At 47.9% G+C, this 25,633-nt stretch overlaps 1 protein-coding gene across 2 annotated transcripts in view; it reads left to right on the top strand.

Moving 5' to 3' along the window:
• The window catches only part of ZnT86D (solute carrier family 30 member 7), a 149,715-nt gene that overhangs the window by 49,519 nt on the left and 74,563 nt on the right, over window positions 1-25,633 (top strand). For both annotated transcript variants that reach the window (XM_075882920.1, XM_037432298.2), the window contains exons 4-6: window positions 1,981-2,068; window positions 8,183-8,297; window positions 17,247-17,384. In XM_075882920.1, coding sequence (XP_075739035.1) covers window positions 1,981-2,068; window positions 8,183-8,297; window positions 17,247-17,384 — 341 coding nt within the window. The remainder of the gene's footprint in view (window positions 1-1,980; window positions 2,069-8,182; window positions 8,298-17,246; window positions 17,385-25,633) is intronic.

The raw sequence follows: 25,633 nt of genomic DNA, 5'->3' as shown, positions 1-25,633 counted from the left end.
AGATTTAGTGCACTTGCACATGCACACGCATTAATAACAAGTGGCCGCGCATTTGCAGCTGGCGTGTGAGAAGGTGCACATCTTGTGGCAAGAAGGTGGGCTTTTCTTGAGGCTATTTAGTTACTGCCTATTCAGTGGTGAATATGCAAAGGGGATGTCCAGCAGTGTATTGTCAACTCGTGCAGCTTCAATTTAGTTTCAATGTCGTACCAACTAGACCCAATGCACATTGTTTCAGGACACGTACTAGCTCGCTTCCACGCAAACTTTCTGGGAGGAGTGCGCCAGCTTGGAAAAAACATTTTTTTTTGTTATCTAAAACTATTTGCATTGTGGAAGGTGGCGACTTTTTCTGAATTGTAATTTTTTTTTTCCTGTTGTCCCCTTGGAAAAGGTTTCATTGAGGTCTTTCTGCTACATGGAAAACAGTTTGCTTGCACATATTGTCAGATGAGTTGGCTTTGTCGACACACCACAGGCCTGACGCCTCAGCACTTGCATTGGTCCTCCTGGTGCACTCAAGGTTGGAACTACGAAGTCAGAGTTGCACGTGCTGCATGGCAGCAGCCCTGAAGACAGTCTTAGAGTTTCGTTTGTTCTTGCAAGGAGGCTGGGTTATGACTTGGCTAAGCCATTGCAGATGCTTTAGACTAATGTGTGCGAACAATAAAATTTTCAAAAAATAATTTTTCTTGAGTATGACCTTATCCAGCATCGGGCCTCTTTAACTGTAAATAGTGTATCACTTCAGTAGTGCTAGTCAACAAGTGAGACTGGCCAGTTGTTCGTTAGTATTCTGCGATGAACAGAGTTTAGTGTGTGGGGGTCCATCCTATGTACGGCTGACGCAGAAGCCTTGCTAATGTCTCAGCCGCACACAGTCGTACCGTCCACTATTAACGTCCCCTTCCCGTAGAGTGTCATCACGCTACGGGAAGGGGTTTGGGCGAATAAGGCAACAAGCTAGGTTAACAAAACAACACTTTATTGCTACGGTAGCAATAACTTGTGAATGTAGTGTAGAGGGACTTCGGCTCTAAGCAGATAACAAAAGGGTAGGCGCTTACACCTCAGTCGTTGCTGCCCTTGGCTCACAGGGAGTCCCGGGGGTCATTCTTCCTGCTTTGTCGCCGGTGCCAGAGAGCGCGTCCGGCCGTCAGCACGCTAGTTTTTTCCACCGTCTCGGTTTCCTTCTCCCTGACGAGAGTTCGTTCCTTCGCTGAAGAAGGGTAGACCAGTTCCTTGAGCCGGGAAAGAGGAATTGCAAGCGCTGGCAACTGGGGTGCCCCATCCATTCACAAGAGGCTTCATTGACTCGTTTCTCGAAGCGACAGGCATGCCCTCGCAGCTAGGGTATTGCGCTACTGTAAAAGGGAAAGGGCTGTTGGCGCACATGCTTTCCCCACGAGTGCAAAAGAAGCATGTAAACAGCCACGCTCGACGTGCTCCATTCTGGTTGTGCCCAGTCCTCCTTTCACAATCGAACACTGCTCATAAGCGAGAAAGTGAATTGATTTAATTCAAAGAATGCTGACAAGAAATAATTAGCTGTGTTATAATTATGCTTTTATGTTTTAAAAATGCTGAAATAAACTGCTACCCTGAGAGGAGGCATGGATTATGACTGTCTGATGGAGTCTATTCAATTATTTATGCTGATATGTTCTCTTTTGAGGAAGCCAAAATAAACTTGAGAATCGGAACGTTTGCGGAAATAGGACAAGCCACAGGCAAGAAAATCCATGATGTCAATCCGAGAAACTGACTCTGTAATTCTGAGATGAAAGCACAACTTCTAGTAGTAACTTCTGAGGAAGCACAACTTCTAGTAGTAACTTCTGAGGAAGCACAACTTCTAGTAGTAAACTACCAAATGTAATATCAACAGACTTCTAGAAAAGTAGTGATTTTTTTTAGTATGCCTCCTGGGCCTATAGTGTTAGTTTGGCCATCAGTGTGAGACAGCCATGTTTTGTGCAGGTACGTGCGTGCAGAAGTTCTTGCAGGATTTGTCAATGGCCTCTTCCTGCTCTTCATTGCATTCTTCATCTTCTCCGAGGCTGTTGAGGTGAGACGGTATCTAGAGCACTGACAATCGGGTGTGTTGGTACTGACTTGGTAGACACACAGAGACAGGTGGATACGATTGCACTCGTGGTGTCTGTCTCTTGTGTGTGTTGCACAAAAAACATTCATGAATCGGGAGGATACTGATTCATGAATCAGTATCTGTTTACGATGCTTTTGGAAAATCATTGTGGCGCCTGCACTGTTTTGTCTTGGCTTCATTCTTGCAATACATAAAACAAAAGGCACCAAGTTCTTGCCCTTTTCGAGCACTCGCTGTCATAAACATTTACAAATTTGTGAGCGATGATTCATTTACCACATTGACACAATTCTTTTTCAAATAAATATCTGTGCAGGCATACAGTTAATCCTTTATATAACGAAATGGATTAATTTCTGGAAATTTTTGTTATAAAGAGAATTTCGTTATATAGAGGTTTAGTACGAAAATTCGGAAAATAAATGCACAAATCAAACGAAAGGGGACTAAAGGCAGAGCTAACCCAAAGCACTCATTTAGTGGTAAAAAACTGCGCTACTATTGCCATAGCAATTGTATGTACACTCAGTGGGTTCTCGCTGTCGCCGCCATGTTTCGTGTCAAGTTAAATTCATAACATGCGCCCACGCGTCGTAACTTTCTTGGCTGAGTAAAGGCGCACGAGCGCTGCTGAAGCTCAGGTAAAATGAGCTGGCCCATCTCTATCGCCTCGAAGGCGCATAAGATAACATCCCCGGTGTGTTAGAACTGCCGTCGAACGCTCAAACAGAAAGGAAACTGCTAGCTTTATTGAGCAAAAAAAAAGAAAACAAGTAGGGGGGGGGGGGGGGGGGTCGCTCAAGTAGTAACAATGAACTTTGAGTTTAAGGACGGTCACGATCGCTGGCGTGCATGCTATCTCGGCAAGTATCAGCTATGGGCTTTCGACACGAAGGCGAAGGGACTGTCTGAAAAGAGCACTTTTTCCTTGAGTGGCCGTATTTGCTCACACCAGCGTTTTGTGGAAGTTCCGCGATATCTGATCCAAAAGAGTTGGCTACCAGCCTTAAGTTACTTCTTATAACTATACAATTTTTGCTATTCGCGTTCATTGCATTGCTTTCAACGCACTGTCGTGTTACCAGTACTAATCTGCTAATTGTGCAAGCTACCAGCCTGCGAACTCGCGGAGCAAGACTGAAGCACGTGACGAGTCGACCTCCGAAGATCCATCATCATCGTGGTCTCGAAGAGTTTCCATCAGCGCATAATCATAGATTCCCTCGATGGTGGCGGCGTAGTTCTCCGCATTTCGAAAAAAGAAAAAAAAAAGCTAAGTTGCGCGTTGTCGGGGGCCAAACTATGCGCGCGTGCATAGCATCAAAAGCGAAGAGAAAACGACACAAATACCGTGGAAAACTTTTCGGTAAGGTGCCCTTCATATTCCCACATATGCAACGCGAACTAATAGCGTGGCACTGCCAACGCAGAAGTAGTTTTTTTTTTATTTTGGTTTGGAGGAGTAGCGCACATTCGCGCATGCGCGTGTGGCCGCAAGAACAGCGGCAGCACTGGCTCGTGGAGCGCAGGCCCATCTCGCATTCACAGTCTCCTAATAACGAGCACTCCCTCTCGCCTTGTCCGCTGTGCGTGCCGCGGCTGCTTCGCACGTTGTCGGCGGCAGGGCACCCACGGAATATGCATGCTCGTGCCAAAATGACGAAATCTTGGGCAAACTTTCTAGATTGCCTGTGGGAAAAATTTTTTATATCAAGGTTGTCTCCCACTGATACTTTGTTACGCACTGTCAGAACTGCGGTTATCATTTGCCACAACCGCTGTGGACGATACCGTGGTCGTTCTTGGTAGGATCATGTGTGAGGACGGCGTTAGAGAGCTCCGGAAATCGCACGCCTTCAATGCTCGACCAGTTAAAGCAACGTTGCGTTTCACAAATGCTGCGGACAAACAAAACTAGGGCAGATGTGATCATAGATAGCAAAAAACGACATGGTTTTAAAGGTACAGCCGAACCCCTTTATAACAGACACTGAGACATGGTTAAAGAGACACCAGTGAGCCTATAGTAAAATATGGGTCCATAAGAAAGTGCATACGCGGTCCCATGCTTATAAAAGGCATATCATATAAAAAAGAAGAATTGCTGCCCGGAGCATGTCTGTTATAAAGGGGTTCAGCTGTACGTGCACAGCTAGCGCACGTGGATTGAAAATGAAACTACTGGTTTCTGCAACAGCCGCTTGCAAAACCGCGGTTGCAGACGCAGCAACGCAGTGGTATAGGGGATAAAAATGTAAAAAACACTAAGAACATTTTGGTGTTTCTTTCTAAAGAATAAGTAATGTTGTTCCTGTTGATCTGGGTACTTGGACTATACATAGTGGTTTAGTTTTCAATCAGCCTTAGGCGAATTTCCAACCCATGCTTTCCGGGCAACCGGCTGCGTCGTCCCATTCATTCGCGCATGTCCCAAGAAGACATACGGGAGTTCTTTTAACAGAAGTAGATTTTGCTAATTGTTTTGAAGTTGTAAATTTTGAGAGATACGAGTAGTATGTTTGCTCCCTTTTGAGACTCGCATTTGTTACTGTTGTTGGGAAACCCTACCCTCAGGGGTTCAGTCACTCCAAATGTTTGCAGACTCCCCTCCACCCCGTTTTTTCAGCGTTGTTTTTATTTTGGTGCAGAAAGGAAAGGGGGCAAATAAATCAGCGCGACACCACTCTCTTTCTTTTGCGGAAATCACCCAGATTTTGAATCCTTGAACTTGGCGGGTATGGATCGGCATCGACCTAACCAACTCTCCATTTCTAAAACAATAGTTTAGTTGTAGTTGATATGGCTTGGTTTTCCAAATCTGCACGAGGAATAAAGTTTTGCTGCGTCAAACAACAAACAAACTAAGTGAGAGACCCTTAATGCTCTTCGGTGCTGGCTCTTTCCTGTTTTTGCGAGCGGTGAAGCTAGTGAAGCTAAACTGAATTGAAGTGCAGACTCGACATGTTTGTTATAGTCGCAGTATGCACATACTATATAAGTTCAATAAAAATGAGTCAATTTTGAAAATTTTGACTAAGAAATTTTCAACATTGCATGTAGTTGTAGTTCTTGAAAAACCTGTGACAGGTCCCATAAAGTCCTTTAATATTCTTGAATTTTCGCTTTGGAAACCTGTACGAACCTTGCCTTGGTGCTTGTGAACTCCGTTTAACTCCTTCGTCTATTCGACAACAGAGTTGCACTACCGTGTCACACGGTCTATCTTACGTCAAGGAAGTTACCTGTGACAGGTCCTGGAAAGTCCTTGAATAGTCTTTAATTCTCGCTTTGGAAATCTGTACGAACCCTGCCTTGGTACTCGTGAACTTCATTTATCTCCTTTGTCTTTACGATAACAGAAATGCACTCCATGTCACACAGTCTCTTTTACGTCAAGAAAGTTACCTTTGACAGGTACGGGAAAGTCCTTGAAAATCCTTCAATTCTCGCTTTGGAAACTTGTGCGAACCCTGCCTTGGTACTTATGAACTCCGTTCAACTCCTTCATCTTTAGGACAACAGAGATGCACTTTATATCACACGGTCTCTCTTATGTCAAGGAAGTTAAGCGAAGCTTTTCGCAAAGGGAGTTCACTGATCTCCCTTAACGGCATAAGGGAGTAGTCTCTCCCCAGTAATCTAGAGTTACAGAAAAAAACTGAAAACACAAAACAGCCACAGTCAATGCAGTAATAAACCTTATAACTATTAAATGTTCTTTCTCCGCATAATCTGCCCATAATGTGCGTTTAACGAAAAGGCAATACGCTTACAAGTGCATGCACCCTCCACACCATGCCTCGCCAAAGCCATCGTGTCGTCATTTCGAAAAAGTTTCTCAAAGTCTGTGCCGGCCATCCTATCCATACACGCCGTGGCGTTTACATCTCTGCAGCTTGTTAGATCCTTATTGTTATGTTCCTTCAGCACTGCTTGAATTCATAGCAGTGGTTGATGCAGGTTTTCTTCATTTTTCATCGATGCTGGTAGTCGTGCCGGCACTACTTGCAAACTGTTATGTGGCCCATCTGCAACAAGGCTTCACATACTGATTGCAAAAGCTGTGCTAATCTGATATTGTTAAGAACATTGTGATCTACCGGGTAGAGCAACTTAAAAGAGCTCGCCGAGAACTTGCAGTGTGTTTGACAATCAGCGATCGTAGAGAAAACGCGTACCAAAACAAACGTAGTGTTACTAGCATTCCTGTCAGCATTACTGCCAAGTTGCTCCTAGGTGTAAGCGTCTGTGATAAAAGCCAAAGCATTTTTTTTTTTTTTTTCAGTTTACATAATCACACGTGTGAACGAAAATGTTTTCAAAAGTATTAGACGCAGAATCTTGCATGCGGAGAAGGTGCGGCAATTTCTAATGGGCCCCTTGTGGCGTCTGTCCAAAGCTTGTAAAATTGCTGTATGACTTGGGCATAACTTCATTTTCGTTGAACTCCCTAGGAGAGTGTTACGTCGATGGATTTTAACAGATTTTGGTAGTTGCCGTGTTACTGCTGGAACAAACATTGTTTAGAAAAACTTGCAAGTTTTGCATTTTGCTCACCACAGTGACAGCTTTTTAGTGCATGTCCACTGGGTGGAGCAGGTCGTGTGTTGGACAGGGTGAGGCATTGAGACATTTAACAAAGCAAAAGTAAACAAAAGAAAGAATAAGAATACACAAGAGCAGTTGAAGAGCACGAAAGACAAGATAGTCTAAAAAAAACTGATGAGACGGTTGTGACAAGTTATGATTTTAGGCTAATCAGCCCAATAAGCAATCTTTCTAAAAAAATAGCATTTGAAGGCACTGATTTGTGGAAATATTTTACTGAATCCTATCCAGAGAAACGTGCCTATAATAAATGACATGCATCTGCATTAGACTTGAGTGCAAATGCAGTCTTCATCTGGCAAAGTGTGACGTGCATTACACATCTGTAAGTTTGTGCCTGTTCTGTGTGTTCATTGGAGTTGAGGTTTTCTCGTAGTTTCCAACATGGCTTTGAGTATGTACATTCCAGCTTTATATTGGGCGCACATGGCCCCTTTTGCCTGCAACTTTAAAAAATGAAGTGACAGTTGTTCTGTGATGCATGCACCTTTCCTTGCAAAGTCTATATGAGAGCCAATCTGGCTAAGCCACAGGGATAATCCTTCTTTTGCATCCCTAAAATGACACACAGGTACAAAGTGAGAAGACAGATGTGCGAAATTCTCAGTGGTATAAATCAAGCCAAGATAGAGGGCTTGCCAGCCTGCACATTTGCGCATACTATGTCGTGCATGCCCAGCACATTTTTTTCTTACAGCAAGATCTCAGTTCAGCCTGGGAAACACAGCGCAAAAAGACGGAGGAAACATGGTAGACAGGATGATCGCTTTACTACAACTCAAATGTTTTTGCAACAGCCACTCGTTTGCACTGCTCACATCACAGCGTTATCTTTCCTATCAGAACTGCCACATCAAAAGGCATTGTTGCACGTAAACCATTAACACTGTTTGCTGGTTTATCGAATGTGGGCATATAAACATATAGTACACAAAAATGAACAGAATAGGTCAAACGGTTGCACTACACATGCCCATAAACGTTTGTGTTCAACAGTTCTTTTACAAACTTGTTTACTTTATTGCATGCGACATTATATCGGCACACACGTCTCAAGTTTTCAAGCTGCACCATCACCTTATACAGTCGATCCTAGATATATCGGACTGTTCAGAAATCTTCTTGAATTTTCCATGCAAAAGTAGGGACCGGTGCACCCATATATCCAACTCCTGCACAGTGGGACATACACTTCGCCGCGCTGAAGCCCAGAAAGTGCATTTTTTCTAGCCAATATAGATCAATTTTCGGCCATGATTCAACAAGTTTGGATCCCTTTGCGTGCACAGTTGACCAAAAGTCGGTATTGTTCCATCGCACTGATGTGGTTTTTGGCGCGCCGCTTGCGAGTGCACCGGTATGTTTGATGCGCTATCATAGCAAAGCAACCATCTCTGCTTGAAAAGATTGCGAGTGGGGTGCCCTTGTATGGAACTTTTGTTCAAAAGATGGGTGCTTTTCCAGAGAGCCATTGAACCACCTGAGGTGAAACATGAGCGCCTCTTCATCGTTTCCGTGCTGGGTTTCCTCGTCAACCTGGTCGGCATCTTCGCATTCCAACACGGACATTCCCATGGGGGTGAGTCTGTGCCAAACACTTATTGAGTTACCAATGTTACACGAAAGCGAACCGATTTGGTGAGAGGTCTGCAAACTCAACAAAGTGTTCGCGTCATATCGCCGGTCACCTTTGCCATGAGCGACCGTCACTGAGAAGCCAGCCAGTAACCAGTGCTAACCACTTTTCAAACTTAACACCCTTTAGTAAAGTAATGCTGGTAATGTAAGAAGCTGCACACCATGGCACAGTCGTTAACCACAAAAGCTAGTGCTGCAGTGATCTGCCACATATTTTTTTAAGTATTATTGTAAAGCTTGACAAGAGCACAAAGTACCAGCAAGAGCAATCGGAACAAGCACATTTATCACAAGTACTAGATCTTTTTTAGGGGGTGTACTGCTAGATCTTGTTTTGAAGTATTCATATCTTTTTTTACTGGCTGCTTGCAGTTACCTTCTTCTATGCTACCAACTACGTAAAGTTGTCTGCGTGCTCCATGACTAAATTCGCTCACCAAATTTCTGTTCAATAAAGGCACAGCTAGAACCGAAATTTGAGACTACCTACAAAATTTCGCCCGATTTTCAGCCATATTGTAGGTTGTCACAAAGAAAATGCAGTCACCACAAACAAGGATGTCATAAATCAGGTTATCACTTTGCTTTCATCTTTCACGGGACTTTGAACTGAAACTCTATAGCTTTTGTGGTGCGTGTGCTATGGGTTCCAGCATTGCACCAATTTGGGCCATACAGGAGATACTTATGGGAATCAGTGATGGAAATGCTACATGCAATTGCTCCGATGGGCTACGTTTTTAGAGCTGCGGCATCCCTGCTACAAATGCGAGAAGCTGCTCTGGTGCTGCTCCAAAACTTGGCCTTTGAGAACCCACCATGAAATAAAACTGTCGGTCAACATCAGGTAGCGGTTGTCATTGTACATTGTGAATTTCTAGCAAATAAACAAATACTCGTCAAAGTTGCAAAAAAAGAATTGATGACGTTTTGAGAGGGTCTCTTGTTCATATACAAGCGAAAGAATTTAGGCCCTGTCTCTATATGCTTAGAGACGCTATGATCTGGTGTAAGTATCGAGTAGATTTCCACGTGTCGAATTAAGTGTATGGGGTGTCGACTGGATTGATAATTATTCCAAAAGGAGGCGAGATAACATGGATCAATGCTGTGTCCTGTGTTAAAATGATGTTCAGCTGGTGTGTTTGTAGCAGTATGTTTTAGCTACGTCATTTTGGTGCTGCTTCTTGCATCGTTTGCAGTTGCCTGTTTCTTCTATGTAGGATGCGGGGCACTATGACAGGGTATCTTAGATGCCACTCCTGGATAGCGTTCATAGGGTCTTTTGACCCAGCTGGCTTCTCAACTCGTGCTGGGGCACCTGTGCTACTTGTACGTCATAGCTCCTGAAAATTCTTACGAGGGTTTCGTTTACGCCAGAAGCATAAGGAATGGGTGCGGTTTTCTTGCTGTCGGTTGTACTATTTTTAGGAGGTTCTCTGAAGCGATGTTCCTGTTGACTTAGTAGTTGCCAAGAGTAGCCGTTGTTTGTGAGGTCATGCTTTACTTTATCGCATTCGCACCTTCTCATTGAGTCGTCTGAGCAAAGCCAGTGCTCTCGCCTGAAGAGGGAAGCCACCACGGAGCACATGTGGCCAATGGGGATACGCCAAGGCAAAGCTGAGGTACCTGCCCGAATGTGTGGGCTTCCTGTACACCGTTTTCGAACAACCGCCGAACGAGCACTGAACAAGTAGGTCAAAGAAAGCCATTTGCCCATTGCTTTCTTCTTATATGGTGAATTCAATGGACCGTTCAATAGAGTTCAGCATTCCATAACAATACCTACTGGTACTGAGGTGAACATTTATTGTACGTCAAATGAAACCAACTGATTTCCATCGTCCAAGGAAGTTTCTTTCACAATTTCAACAAACTGTGCCGAGTCCTTCACATACGAAAAAGAGTACCCGACGAATGGTCGCAGCACCTGATGCAGATAGTTCGATAGTTTCTGAAGCAGGGATCTTGTAATGTCAACAATTGTCCGTAGAGGTGTGTTGGGCTTGTGTACAATTGATACCCAGTGTATTGCTGGGGCAGACCCAATTTTGGCACAAGAAATGAAAATAAAGCTTTTCCTTTTCGGGAGGGACAAACTTGAAAGCTTCAGTAAGCAGCTTTTGAAGCCCGGATTGTACCTTCTTTGTTGAGTCTCGATTCAACTTGGCACAGGTAGTCTTATCTTGAAGAAGAGTTGACATTTTTTTCTTGTAGTCATTCTTGTTCAGTACAACCGTAGTGTTGCCTTTATTGGTAGGCCGGATAACGAGATTTTCATTTTGTTAACATTTTAATGCAAGTTTCTCGTGCAGCGCAATGTTCACTGTTTTCGCTCGCGAAAGTTTCGATGGCGCGCCGATAGCCTGAGTCCTTGCTTAGTCGCGAATCAACTCAACTTGGAGGACAGCTTGCTCCGCAGCCCGTCATCTTTTTGATGTTCAGAACAAAGCCCAGGTTTAAGTCCAAGACTTGTATGTGAAGAAGAGACCCGTAGGGGTCTTGAAACGTCATAAGTTCTTTTTCATTGCAACTTTGGAGAGTGTTCCTTTATTTGCAAGAAACGCCCCTCGCCAGACGGTGTTGCATTGAACCCTGGACAACAATGTGAATTGTGCCGTCACGCATGCTGTCTTCCTCAAAGTTTCTCTAGATAACGTAATCTAATGCTCCCTTAAGTAAGCGTTGGAGATGTGGAGGTATTTCAGTGATTTTTGCACATAATTGTTTTTGCTTGGGCAATTTATCATTCTCACTGGGCCCTGTATCCAAGGAGCTACATATTCAGCTTCCAAAGGCTTCTTTAAAGAGTTATATGCAGTAGCTAGATGCGCTGGTACCACTTGCATGGCCTTTGTAGAAGTGGAGCAAAAACCTCTACTGCACCAACTTTCTTCGCAATCACTGCATTTTCTGTCTTGCCATATCACATGCACATTAGTGCAGAAGAATCTAGCAGCACTTAGTGTGATAGTTATCATTATTCGTTGGTTGAACACAAGTTGTACGAGTTGGTTTTATTTCGGAGTGCCAACATCTCAGGATGCCACTCCCCAAAGAAGTGGCAGAAAAAACTTACGACGTGATACAAAGTGGAAAAAAAATTGCCCCCACCTTCCTGAAGGGGGGGGGGGGGGGGGGAATTGGGAGGAAATGCAAATGCATTTCTTGCGCCGAGAGAGGGTACCATTGCCATCAGACCTTCACCGACATCTGCAAGGCGATGGCAAAAGGAGCAGTGAAGCAGTGCACCTACCCTCTTCTACACTCTTGCACCAAATGCTCTGGTTGCTAGGGGCAAGGATGCACACCCGCAGCTGTTGCCATAGGGGAGGGAGTGAGAGAGGAGAGATAATGCCTGCCGGCCCGGACAGCTACGTATGCCTGACGTAGCCTAACTAAGAAATACATTTGCATTAAAAAAAAAAGAAAAGCCTATGTGCGCGTGTTTCACATTAGCAGTCGAGTCTGATGGGGGTCCTTTCTATGTACGGCTGATGCAGAAGCCTAGCTAATGTTTCAGCTGCACACAGTCGTACCGTGCATGATTAACGTCACCTATCCGTAGCTAGTCTCATTGCATCTACACGGGTTCGGGCGAATAAGCCAGCAGGCTAGGTCAACAACAACACTTTATTGCTAGGCCTTAGAAATAGCACACAAATTTCGCGAGGAGATAGTACAGAAGCAAGCGTAGACACTTACTCCTTGGTCGTTGACGTCCTCGGCTCGCAGGGGGTTGCGGGTTTGACCTCCTTCGTTCCTGGCCGGTGTCAGAGCGAGTGAGCGGCTGTCTGCACGCTAGTTTTCTTCACTGACCCGATTTCCCTTTCTCTAACAAGAATAATACCTTTTCTTACTGAGGGAGGGGAGACCCGTCCCACGCGCCAAGAAAGGGGGATCGCGAGCGCCGGCCGTGGGAGTGTTCCTGCAACTAGGCTTTCATTTCACGCTGCCGTAAAAGAGAGTGAGTGGCTAGGCGCACGTGCTCCCCCCCTCCTTTCATAAGGCCCCCGAAGGACACAGATTGCTACATAAGAATACTTTGTTATTCATCATTGAGAAAGGCTAGGACAGAGGGTCTAAATCTATGCCCTCTTGCGGTTGGCCCTCTGCTGTGGGTGCAGCCGGTGCCCACACTTGTCGCTGCATCCAAAGTAGCCACCACCACTGCTGCCGTGCCCACTTGCGTCATGGCCAGTTATCGCCACCGCTGTCACCTCCTCCGCCACTGCTGTCGCTTTCGCCGCCGTTACTGTCACTCTGGTCCAGACAGCACCCTGTTGACTCCCGCTACTCAGACTGAGAGTTGCCAGTTTGTTACGGTCCCATTCAGCACTGGCTCAGGCCGTCCTCTCCGGCATGGTCTGGGCTGCCGCATCGGGTCACAGCTCCGCTGGTCTGGCGGGCTCGTGAGTCCCATCTTTGGTGTGCTACGCTACGGCCTCGAGGTAGCAGAGGCCAAGGGTGTCGGAAAACCGCGGGTCGGCTAAGTAGGCATGTGCTTGTGATAGCGGCTTCGAGGCGGCTGGCTCTTTCGGCTGGGCTGGTGGCTGGTCACCCTGGCGCCTCTTGCGTAAAGGCCTGATGATGAGGGCGATGGAGTAGGTTGGAAGTGGCGTTGCTTTTTGGGTGGGGCCGTGATGACGACATGTATGTTGTTTGGGGTGATCCTGCGAGAGGAACGGTTTTCTTTCCGAGCTGTTCCGGCGGCACCTCTTTTCCTTTCGACTCTCCATCTGCTTGGTGAAAGTCGACACAGAAAAAAGGACAGGTTAACAATCAAACATGTGTTGAACCCTTGCACCTCGCGTCGAACATATCAAACGCGGCCTGCCGTGGAGAGTTGTCTCTGCCTGGTACATAGGAAGTAACGCGATTCCGAGTTCCTCACTCGATGTCAAGCGATTACACCCGCTGCCTGTAGCCTGGAGGGGAACTGACTGTAGTCCTCGTGCTCCTCCCGTGACACATAGCGTTTCAAGTCTCATACATACACCGGTCTGCCGCTCGGTTTGCCTTTCATGTTGGCGAGCCGATAAACGACCGAGGAAACTTCCATCATTCTGCCTGTTGAGTCAGTATACCCATATATATATCTTCTATGTGTGCATTCATATCTCCTAGTATAATTACCTCACACTCTCCTTCTAATTCCTCAATGTCCTGTGATATACACTCCAGCATTGCCTGGTTTTCCTCTCTGGCCTTTGCTCCTGTTCACAAGTACACCAAACCAAGGAGTGTCATCTGCCCAGCTACTTTCCCTCGTAACCATAAATGATCCATGCATTCCTGCTTGACTCTTTGCCAACCCATACTTTTATGTATGAATGCACCAATTCCACCCCCCTTTTTGCTGCCTTCTGTTCTATCGCAATATTCCCATGCGTAGTACAGATTGCAAGGTGGTTGCTCCTGGTCCCGAAGATGTGTCTTCACAAATCCATATACCATCAGCTCCTCCTGCCTCAACTGCTGTTCTATCTCTTCCCACTTTAACCTATTCCTGCCATCCTGCATGTTAATATAATATTGATTGAATAAAAAATATTGATTGAATAATATTGATTTCAATATGTAAGTAGGTGTTTATTCCGTTTTCATTCTCTCGTGCATTGTAACGGTTTAGTGCGGTTATTTCATGCACTGTAATGTTTCTTTGCAGATTCTTTATTACATTAGATTGTAAAAACTTTAGTTAATTCTTTATTGATATTGTATAACTTTTTTAGTTAAACTTTTCCAAAGTGCCTTCATAAAAACTTTCTTTTTTGGACCCAAACTAGCCTATGGCTATGGGTCCACGCAGTGTATGCAAATTTTTTGTAAAAAGTGTGACCAATAAAATTCAATTCAGATCAATTCAATATAGCCTACGTCTGACTTAGCTCAGCCCCTATGCTTACGTCGATTTCTTCTTCCAGGGACTCCACATGGCTTGAATATTTGTGCCCCTTTAGAACCGTCTTTGGCTACACTGTTGGCCTCAGGGCTCTGGGCCCCCCTAAAGAAGCTGTGGCTTGAGGCCCATCCTATTACCGACCCTCCTGCCCGTCACACCACTGTAGTGAATGCCATCCTGTGCAAAGGGATGAGCGCCGGGCTCGTACATGTCTTGGTTCACTTCCATTACGCTGTATTCGAGCTGTATACCCTGCCGGCTTATACTCTTCTTGATCGCACAATTGGCCTCCACTACCCTCCTTTCAATCCCATGAGGCTGCCCCCAGACCTCTGGCACTGTGCATACAGTCACATGCACACTCCCAGAGGCTTCTCAGAGCTTACGCATCCCATCCTCTGTCTCTGAAAGTTTTGATCCTTGCCCTTCAACACATCACTGAGTCCAGCATATAATGATGAGATTTTCGCCCTCCATGCTGCATTTCAAAAATGGCCGCCCTACGTGTGTCGGCATGGCGCGTTAGCCATTGCTTCCATTGTGTTTCCCATGTTCCACACTTCGTACGTGTGCTGAGGAGTTCGTCATCTTGTAATACAATAACATCAACAGCATGGAAGGGCCGATTCCAAAGACTCGACGAGTGCACCACGACGCCGCTTTTAAAAGAAAAGTCATCGCGTGTGCAGAAATGGATGGAAATCGGGCCGCATCGCAGTCGTTCGGGACTGGCGTGCGGGACTGGCGTGCGGGACTGGCGGAAACACGTGCGTGCGGGACTGGCGGAAACAAAAGCAGAATATTGTCGACAGCAAAGATTCACACAAAGGCTTCAGTGTACCGCAGCAGGGTCGGTTTCCACAAATTGAAGAGCTGCTCAGCGAGTATGTGATTAAGCAGTGAGCGGCACAGCGGCCCGTGACGACAGAACTGCTCCAAGTGCAGGCTATGCAGTTAGCTTTAGAAAAAGGGCTAACACGGAGCCAGTTCAAAGCGAGCAAGTGCTGGCTAACTAACTTTATGAAGAGGAAAGGCTTTTCCCTCCAAACGCGAACGAGCATATGCCAAAAGTTGCCGGTGGAGTACGAAGAAAAGCTTCACAGTTTTCAGAGGTTCGTCCTAAACTTGCGGCACAACAACGGCTACCTGCTTGGGCGAATCGGGAATGCCGATCAGTCGCCTCTTTACTTCGACATGCCTGGCACCACAACCGTCGAGAAGAAGGGGGTGAAGCAAGTTCGCGTGCTGACATCAGGCCACGAAAGAACTAGAGTGACGGCAATGCTCTGTTGCACGTCAGATGGGCATAAGCTTCCCCCGTACCTGATATTTAAACGGAAGACGCTCCCGAAAGGAGTCGTTTTTCCAAGTGGTGTGATCGTGCAGGCCAACGAGAAAGGTTGGATGACGACGAATCTGGTCGCCAATTGGATCCATCACGTCTGGCGGAAGCAGCTTGGCGCCGGTTTGGGCTTGCGAGCGATGCTCGTGTTCTACGCGTTCAGGTGCCATCTCGACCAGCGGATCAAGGACTAGCTCGCTGCGTGTAATACGGACCTTGTAGTCATACCTGACGGCATGACGTCACAACTTCAACCGCTAGATGTCTGCCTTAACAAGCCGGTGAAGGAGAAGATTCGGGCGCTTTGCACCGACTGGCTGATCATTGGACGACATGATTTCGCGCCAGGCAACAGGATGAAGCGCGCCTCTCTGCAAGACTTCGCTGCTTCGGTGAAGGACGCGTGGTGTGCAATGCCATCAGCCATGGTCATCAAGGCATTCAAGAAGTGTGGCATCTCGAATGCCATGGACGGTACCGAGGATGAGATGCTTTTGGCCGTTGACAGCAATAAGGAGTTGTCCGACAGCGACGAGGACTGATTTATTACGCGACATGTAACACCGCCGTAGTGGTCACAATTTTAGCTGCTGGGCCGGCTGTTTGACTTCGTGTTTTATCTTTCGAAACTTCAGTGCATCAAAACCCAAATACATGTTCTCAATGTGGAAAGGTTGACTCCTACGGACTTTTTTTTTCTTTTCTCTTCCATCGCGGAAAATGAGTGCGCGTTACAATCAATGTCTTACTTTTTTTTCTCGTCGTGGAAACCGGGTGTGCGTTACAATGTAGGGCGCGGTAGAATCAAGTAAATACGGTAATCATGTGATTTTGAGACACAAGACACAAAATTTATATCATTAGGATGAGGTATTTATGGGTGATTCCTATAGAATATCTGAGGATTTACCCTCCTATAGGGTTACTTGTATTGGGGGAATCCACATACCTACGGACACTGCTTTCGCTGGTGTGCCAAGACCCACGCTTGCTTGCATTATTGAGTCTTGCAAAATATATCGTAGGCGGTCACCCTAGAATACCACCGCCGCTGTTGCCTGTTTTTCTTGTGTACTTGCTCACTAAACATGTTCAGTGTAATGTTTTTCTCACAACAAAACTGGAGCTTCATTTTACTAAAGTTATTGACGTTAAGTGTGGTTGAGGTTATGTGCGGAAATTTTCATTGCTGTCAGATTCTACCTTTGTGTAGTATCGTAGCATTGGTGCTGTCGCACTCGTACCTACCAGTTTAGATAGCCATCTCATAAATTAATTTTCCTTGCAGCTGACTACCGGGCATTTCCGATGGAGGCAGAAATGTTGTAGGCCCGTGTACTCGGATTTGGGTGCACGTTAAAGAACCCCAGGTGGTCGAAATTTCTCGAGCCCTCCACTACGGCGTCTCTCATAATCATATAGTGGTTTTGGGACGTTAAACCCCACAAATTAATCAAGTACAGGGGCAGTCTTTGGCACAGAGGCAAAGCTATGGCGACTTTGGCCATACCTGTGTCCTGTTGGGTAGCTGGCTTATTGTTTATGCAATTGCAGTGATTACAACTTGTCTGGGTATCCAAATACCTGCTCACCTTTATCAGATTATGGTAATAAGGCCTTGTTGTCTAACCTCTTTATTGCAGGTGAGGGTCACGGGCATTCCCACAGCCATGGCCATAGCCACGGGCCCAGCCACAGCCACAGCCATGAACACAGCCACAATCATGCGCATGGCGATGCACACTCGCATGGAAATGGGCATGGGCATTCGCATGGATTTGGTGAGCATAGAATGTTTGGTAGTTTCACGAACACTGTCATCTACATCACAGGCAGATGAATGGGGTGTCGCATGTAGTTGATATAGTTTAATGATTAAAAGTCGTGCACCTCATGCGACCCGACATTCCTAAACATCCTTGCTTTGTTACTTGTCAGTACGGGCTCCTTGAAAATAAACTGGCATTTGTGCCCATGTAACTACTTGAAAGTTGATACTTTGCAGGACTTTTTCATGTTTTTTTCATTACTTTAAGGTAACATGATCACTCATTTACTTATGATTTATCTAATTTGCTTAAATAACGCTTGTAAACTAAAATACATGCTGCGCTCAAATCCTCTGTCTGAATTAACAGCTGGCAAAATTTTGTTTGAAATCAAGAGAAACCAAAGTTGAAATATTATACTGTTCATCCGAAAAGATAGAAACATGGGCAGAGGAAGAAACAAACAACTTGTGCTTCCTCTGTGTGTTCCCGCGCAACGGAAATGGAGCGCCCCGCTCTCAGAACACACAGGGACAGCAGACGCTGTCGGACCAAACCAAACATCATCATCATCATCAGCCTGACTACGTCCACTGCAGGACAAAAGCCTCTTCCATGTTCCGCCAGTCAACTCGGTCCTGTGCTTGCTGCTGCCAATTTATACCCGCAAGCTTCTTAATCTCATCTGCCCACCTAACCTTCTGTCTCCCCCTAACCCGCTTGCCTTCACTGGGAATCTAGTTAGTTACCCTTAATGACCAGCGGTTGTCCTGTCTATGCGCTGCATGCCTGGCTCATGTCCATTTCCTCTTCTTGATTTCACCTATTATATCCTTAACCCCCGTTTGTTCCCTAATCCACTCTGCTCTCTTCTTGTCTCTTAAGGTTACACCTACTATTTTTCTTTCCATTGCTCGCTGCGTCGTCCTCAATTTAAGCTGAACCGTCTTTGTAAGTCTCCAGGTTTCTGCTCCATAGCTAAGTACTGGCAAGATGCAGCTGTTATATACCTTCCTCTTGAAGGATAGTGGAAATCTACCCGTCATGATTTGAGAGTGCTTGCCAAATGTGCTCCACCCCATTCTTATTGTTCTAGTTACTTCAATCTTGTGGTTCGGCTCCGCGGTTACCGTATAAACCGGACTATAGATCGAGTGAGAATATAGGTCGACCCCCCAAATTCAGGTTACCAAAAAACAAAAAAAAGGAAACAACCCAAAACTCCCAAACCACATTTATTTGCGATTTGGGCACACCGCACCCCGATCGTCGGAGCTCCCCTCAACCACCATCGCAACTGCTCCTATTCGTCCGATGAAGCACCACTGTCGTCTGAAGACAAGAGTTTGTCGCTGGCCGCCTCCCACAGTGCGTCGTCTTCAGTGCCATACAGCAAGTTGCTGATGCAACATTTCTTAAAAACATTTGCCATCATGAAATCCGGCAAGGAACGCCAGGCGGAAAGCACCCAGCCACAAACAGTCGCAAGCGGAGGCCTCTGTAGGCGGCCCGTCGGTGTCTTGGGGTTGTCGCCGGACATCAAGTCTTGGTATTCCAGCTGCACTCAGTCCTTGAACGGCTTGTTTAGGACAACGTCGAGCGGCTGGAGGGTGGACGTCATACCACTTGGTATCACGGCGAGGTCCGTTTTTCCGTCGCCGAGTGCGTGTTTCACTGCGTCGGTTAAGTGGCCACGAAACGCATCCAACACCAGCGTGCTGCGAAGACGCAGCAGTGCACCTGGCCGACGGTTCTACACCACTCTTATCCATTCGAGCATCATGGCCTCGTCCATGTATCCCTGTTTGTTCACGCGAACTGCACCGAGCGGGAACACTTCCTTCGGCATTGTCTTGCGTTTCAAAATTACGAAGGGTGAAAGCTTTCTACCATCTGCCGTGCATGCCAGCATGACGGTGAAGCTATGGGCTTGGCAACACCACAGCTATGGCCACGGCCTCTTACCTGCAACGCCTTTTTGTCCTGCAAGCTTTCGTGTCACTGTGCAGCCTGCGGTCCGACGGCGCGCGCTTCGCTGCCTTTGGTGACTTCCCGGAGGCGTCATGGTCCCCGGCATGGCTGAACGTTGACCGCTACCCGGACCCACCCCTTCGGCCTGTGCAACTACGACTGCCACAATCGCCTTCTGCACCCCCGCGCGGAGAGTGGGTACCAATGCCTCGACCGCCGCTACCGGACCAAGTGATTACAGGGATTGCTAATCTTCGGATAACATCCTTCTTGCCTCGGACTACATAAGCTCGAACTCGGCCAACGCAGCCTTCAATGGGCTTGGCAACACCACAGCTATGGCCACGGCCTCTTACCTGCAACGCCTTTTTGTCCTGCAAATAAATAATCGATACTCTCTGTATGCACGTCGTACTCGTTACGCGGCCCTCCTGGTGTTGCCAAGCCCACAGTGTTGTTTCAATGTCGTGCTTGATTGCGCGCATGTCATTAAGCAATTGCTAGCTTTGTCAGGCGACATTGAATTTATGGGTGACCCCCGCTATAACTGCAGCGGACGATCACCGCGGGTTCACGCTTAGCGAGCCACGTGGTGTTAACAGAGCGGGAAAGCAAAAGGGTGTGGCCGTGTGGCGGAATGCCCGCGAAATGGTCGCAGGCGCGCCTCAGATCTCCACATCCTCCTCTCCCTAATTCACCCTATATACCGGTCTGCAAAGGAAGCCGGTCGTCGCCCATGCATGCAAAGGTGTCATGCAATGGGCTACAGCTAGCCTCAGCCTCGCTCTGCAGCTGCTGCTGAAGAAAAAAAAATAAAATAGCACAAGAATACACTTGACAAATACAATGGCTCCGCGGAAGAGGGGTAACGGGAGTTCATGATGCTCACGCAAGAGCGGGTTCACGGCTCGGAGGGGCAGCGTCACGTAATGTTTGACTTGGGTGACTGCGTGGATGCAAGAGTTCGAGGGGAGGGTTCTGGTTGAGGCCTTCATGCGAGGAACGGGCTCACCTTCGTCTCGTCGATGTGGACGACAGCCCTGCGAGTCCGACGAACGCCGCCTCTGTGGAGGTTCGGATGGACCTCGCTGCGACAGCCGGCCCTTCTGCTGGAATAATGGTCGCCAAATCCATTGGCTGCAAGGCGTCCTGCGGCGTCGGTCGAGTCGTGCACAGCGTCTGCAACAGCTGGCCTCGTGCAAGTCTCCGAACACCTCCAGAGTCCAAAGTGGTGTAGGGGTCGGTGACTTCCTAAGCTGTCGCCACACGCACACACACACACACACACCTCCGATGGTCGGGTCTCTCCAAACGCGCACCGCAAGGGAAGCGCAGAGTGTCATTTGTCCCTCTCCCCACGCTAAAGCACCAATTCACAATCCCCTCCTCCAGCGAGAAGAAAAAAAAAAAAGAAAACACGAAAAAAAAAACAAGTAAACAACACTCAAATGACGATCAGCAGCAGTAACTGGGCGGAACAGACTTCTTTGCAAGCACTGGCTGTAAAGAAGTTAGCTAACTGAGACTAGAAAGTAAAAATGAGGGCCTTCGGTTGCGGAAATAAGCCCGTCGTCCGGCGCGAAATCACTAAGTTGACCGCTTCCTCAGATTATACCGGTGCGTGGTCCGAATGCAGTCCGCCGCGCCGGGTGTGCGCCGTTGCTTGTGTGAAGAGCCACTGGGCGCTGGCGCAGGCTCGTCAGACCTCGACGCAAAGGCTTTCAGGTCTGCGATATGGGCATGGCTGAGTTTTCCCGAAAGCGGGTCTTTCAGCAAGTACGCGAGTGGAGTCCAAGCTTTCTCCACTCGGTACGGACCAAGCCACTTTGGAGCGAGCGAAGTTGAGAAACCCTTGCTCGCGTCGCTAAGAGCGTGGTTGCGCTTCAGGACGAGGTCACCCATCTTAAATGAAAGGTGGCGACGTTTTCGGTCGTACTGGGCCTTTTGTTCGGCCCTGGCCGATGCCAGACTCTGCCTCGCTCTACTGAGAGCTCGACAAAGCCTGTCCCGAAGTGTGGAAGCGTAAGCAGAACAGCCTGCCGGTTCTTCCTCGTCTCCGAGCTGGCATTGCATGACACTGGTCACCGGATTTGCCAACTCCCTTCCGAAATTAAGGAAGGCGGGAGAGAAACCAGTAGAGCGACTCTCGGAGGTTCGGATTGCAAACGCGAGTTCACTCAAATGGTCTGCCCAGTCCCTTTGACTTTCGGCAAAGGCCGCCAACATCGGTTTGAGCGTACGATTGGTTCGCTCCGTCAAATTGGACTGAGGATGGCAGGGCGAAGTGGTGCAGTGATCTATTCCTAGGGAACGGCACGTATCACCAAACACCCGAGCGGTGAAATACGACGCATTGTCCGTGATGAATCTTTTCGGAAAGCCGAACCGACAAAACACTTCCTGTAGCCTCTCTAGCACCGCTCGCGCTGTCACTTTCCGCAGCGGAAACAGCTCCACCCATTTGGAAAAATGATCAACAACTACCATCAGATGTATGAACCCCTGCTTACTCCTGGGAAATGGCCCCATTAGATCGCAGGTGGCTACTTGCCACGGACGCTCACTGACAATCGGTTTCATCAAGCCGGGCGGCTTGCCACCCCTTGATTTCACCGTTTGACAGACGTGGCAGGAACGGCAATAGCGAAAAATGTCACGCTTCATGCCAAGCCAAGTCACAACCTTGCTCAGTTTCGCACAAACTTTAGAGCCACTCAGGTGACCGGCAATGGGCTCGTCATGAGAGGCTCGCAACAGTGCGGCTCTCAGACTTTTGGGCATAACCACCTTAAACGGGTCCACTGACTCCTCATTGGTGGCTATGTATTTCAGCAGGAGCCCGTCATGGTCCAGTAAAATGAATCCGCCGGGGACTCAGCGACACACGCTGTTTCAGCCTCCTAATCGCGCCCGCCGCAAAACAAGCAGCGTAACGGCGCTCCGCGCCTCTCAAGACGGTTTAACGGCGCCCGCCGCAAAGCAAGCTGCGTATACGGCGCTCCGTCCCTCCGAGACTCGAAACGGATCACTCTGCTGAGCCTTCAGTAGCTCTTTGCTGCCGAAAGCAACTCCCATTCTCCCGAATGGGGGAGTCTGGTATCGCACCCACTCAGGACCGCAACAACCGCCGCGTGCACGGCGTCACGGATTCGCTCTCGGCACGGTGGCCTTCGGAAAGTTCCCCCGCTCGGCCGCTACGCAGTGCGCCGTTTACCTGGATAGCGGCCAAGGTCGTCCTCAAGGGGACTCCCCTTTTTCGCCGCTTTTTCGCCCCCGACGCTTGCATGTGCTAAGGCACCGCAAGCGGCCATCGCACCGAAATCCAGGTTCCCGGCAGACAACAGGGGGCATGAGATAGCGCGTCAGCTACCACGTAGGAGTGTATTCACCACAAAAAGGGGTGAAGACACAGGCAAGCGCCGAAGGGCGCCCGTTGGTAGAGGCGGTGGCGTCTTTGTGCAACGCGGCATGCCACGGAGCAGACATGTTGCGACGAGCCCGAATCGCGCAGGCGAACTGGCTCGCTAAGACTAACCAAAGGCTTAATGAGCCTTTGATACCGCGTTGGGTACCAGGCTGCTAGGTTGCATAGCAGCCCGCGGGCAAAATTCGGCAACGGCTGAGGCCGCGGTGCCGATTTGCACTCCGGAAGCTCCACTGAGAGCCGTTTCGGAGCGCTGTGACATGGAACTGCCATGCATTCCAAAGGGAGCAGTAGTAGTCCAATTTGCCCTTGTGCACTGTTCGGGTTGGGCTATGGCCCCGGACCCAAACATGCTACCTCTCCAGTGAGAGCTGATACGTAGCACCTCGTGTCATCCCGACTGGGGCTTGTGAAAAGTGAGGGTGCGAGATTGTGATGCTCAAGGGGGGCACTGGCCCTGTTCTCGAGCAATGCGGTATCTGCTAAAAGCGTCAGCGGACAGAACTCACGCGAAGCAGACATAACGCGGGTAAACGCGGTGAGCCTGATTCGCAAAGGCGGGCTGACTCGGCTAAGACTAATCAAAGGCTTAATGAGCCTTTGATACCGCGTTGGGCGCCAGTATGGGTGACCCCCGCTATAACTGCAGCGGACGATCACCGCGGGTTCACGCTTAGCGAGCCACAGGGCCGCTACTCCGTTTACTCGCGTGTAGCGCACCGCTCCGCGCGCGCTCAACTAATAAGGCGTTTAGCACGGCGCGGCAAATAGACAGTGTTCTAATGCAAAAGTACGCAACACTTTATTGCCTCTGGCGGCACCCCGAACAACAGTACAACGTCCGCTCCCGGGACGCGGGTAGCAAAGGCGCGAGCACGTCGCAGGTGGCAATGGCGAGCTTTGACACGCCGGTCGGGAAAAGGTCCCTCGCGGCTATGCTGCGCACTCTCACGATGGCCAATGGGCCTGGTCGCGAGTGTTAGGGCAAATCTCGTACGCGTAGGCCTAACGCAAGTGTGGCTCGTTGTGGTACGACCACTTCAAGCACTAGGCACCGCTCTGGGCTTAGCGTACGCTACCGAAGCCGGCACTCAAGTAAACACGCCTGCCGGGTTGCCCAAGGCCACCCCGGGCAGGCTACAGTCCGCGATTCCCAAAGGGGACGCGGACGAAGGAAAACACGTGCTTACCCGGCGCCGTCCACGGAGAAAGAGCGCTCCCTCGGCGCGCGCGTACCGCGTGCCGTGCCCGCACAGCGCGCCATCTATCGCCACGTGTTGTTAACAGAGCGGGAAAGCAAAAGGGTGTGGCCGTGTGGCGGAATGCCCGCGAAATGGTCGCGGGCGCGCCTCAGATCCCCACAAATCAAACCCTGGTCCTACCACTCGCTCTAACGTACTCGACTCTAGCGAATCGCTAGAGTCGAGTGACGTAATGACAGCACTTAAAAACATCCAATCCGGTCAAGCTTCCATGCTACAAGAACTTAAGGCAATCCAGCAGAAACTGTCTCAAAACGATGATTCGATGAACAACAGACTAACTAAAATAGAAAAAGACTGTGAATCAGTATTGGGCATAAAAAAGCAATTGGACAATATCAGTAAGCTTTCAGACCAAAATGCACAAGATGTCACTGCAATCATGACCAAATTGGATGACATTGAAGACCGAGCACGTCGATCGAACCTTGTTCTTTTTGGTTTAAAAGATCGCTAGCGTGAAACTTGGGCCGAATTGGAAGCCTCTGTGCTCCAATTTTGTAGCAAAGAATTAGAAATCAGTCTTGACGCAATGGATATAGAAAGGGCTCATCGTTTAGGTAAATATAATGCTAACAAAAACCGACCAGTCATCATTAAATTTGCACACTTCAAGGTTAGGGAGAACGTACTGCCGAGTGGGCGCAAGCTAAAAGGTTCGAACTATCGCATATCGGAGGACTATCCACCTAACACACTTAAAGCCAGAAAACTTCTCGGTGAGTTTGGAAGGGCACAGCAGCAACCTTACAAACTCCGTCATGATAAGCTTATCATTGGCAACAAAACTTTCATTTACGATCACAAGACTAACAAAGTCGTTCTGCGGCCGTTAAACACATAGGCCCCAGCCGTACTATTCCAACCAGGAAATCATTCTTCTTTCTTTATACTAACATTAGAAGCATTATTCCGAAAGTTGATGGCTTACAAAATCTAATTAGCTCTTCAGAGTCAGATTTGTTCGTAATAACCGAAACTTGGCTTAACCCTTCAATAGCAGACTCAGAGCTGCTACAATATTTCCCGGACTTCAACATTTTTCGACGTGACCTCACTAACAAACGTGGAGGTGGAGTGCTGATAGGCAGTCATAAAAGCCTTCAATGTACTTTTTTTCATTAAATAAAGTTTTTTCATTAAATAAAGTTTTTTCATTCCATTCCATACAGAAATTCGTGTGTCCTCATGCTTAGAAATCAGGTTCATTCTCTGCAATGCTTCTTATCCCCCCACGATAATTGGAGTTTGTTACCGCCTCCCGGTCTTGACCCCCTCTTTGTACAGAATTTCCACGTGGCTATTCACTCTGTAACTAAAACTTTCCGTCATTATCCGATACTTCTCTTCGGTGATTTTAATTTTCCAGCAATTTCGTGGAATAATCTGGCAAGCACAGCCGCCAAACACGGTCCTGAAAGCGATTTCGTCAACTCATGCCTAACATTTGGACTAACGCAACTCGTCACTGAACCCACACGTCAAAATTCTACCTCCTCCAACACTCTAGATCTTATCCTCACTTCCGAGCCTGACAAGGTTTCCAAGATGACGTTCTTGCCTGGCTTAAGTGACCATTCAGTGATTCATGGTACCTACCTCTG

This window comes from Rhipicephalus microplus, unplaced genomic scaffold (assembly GCF_043290135.1).
Source record: "Rhipicephalus microplus isolate Deutch F79 unplaced genomic scaffold, USDA_Rmic scaffold_14, whole genome shotgun sequence".
NCBI lineage: Eukaryota > Metazoa > Arthropoda > Arachnida > Ixodida > Ixodidae > Rhipicephalus > Rhipicephalus microplus.
This window is presented reverse-complemented; position numbering and strand designations above follow the sequence as displayed.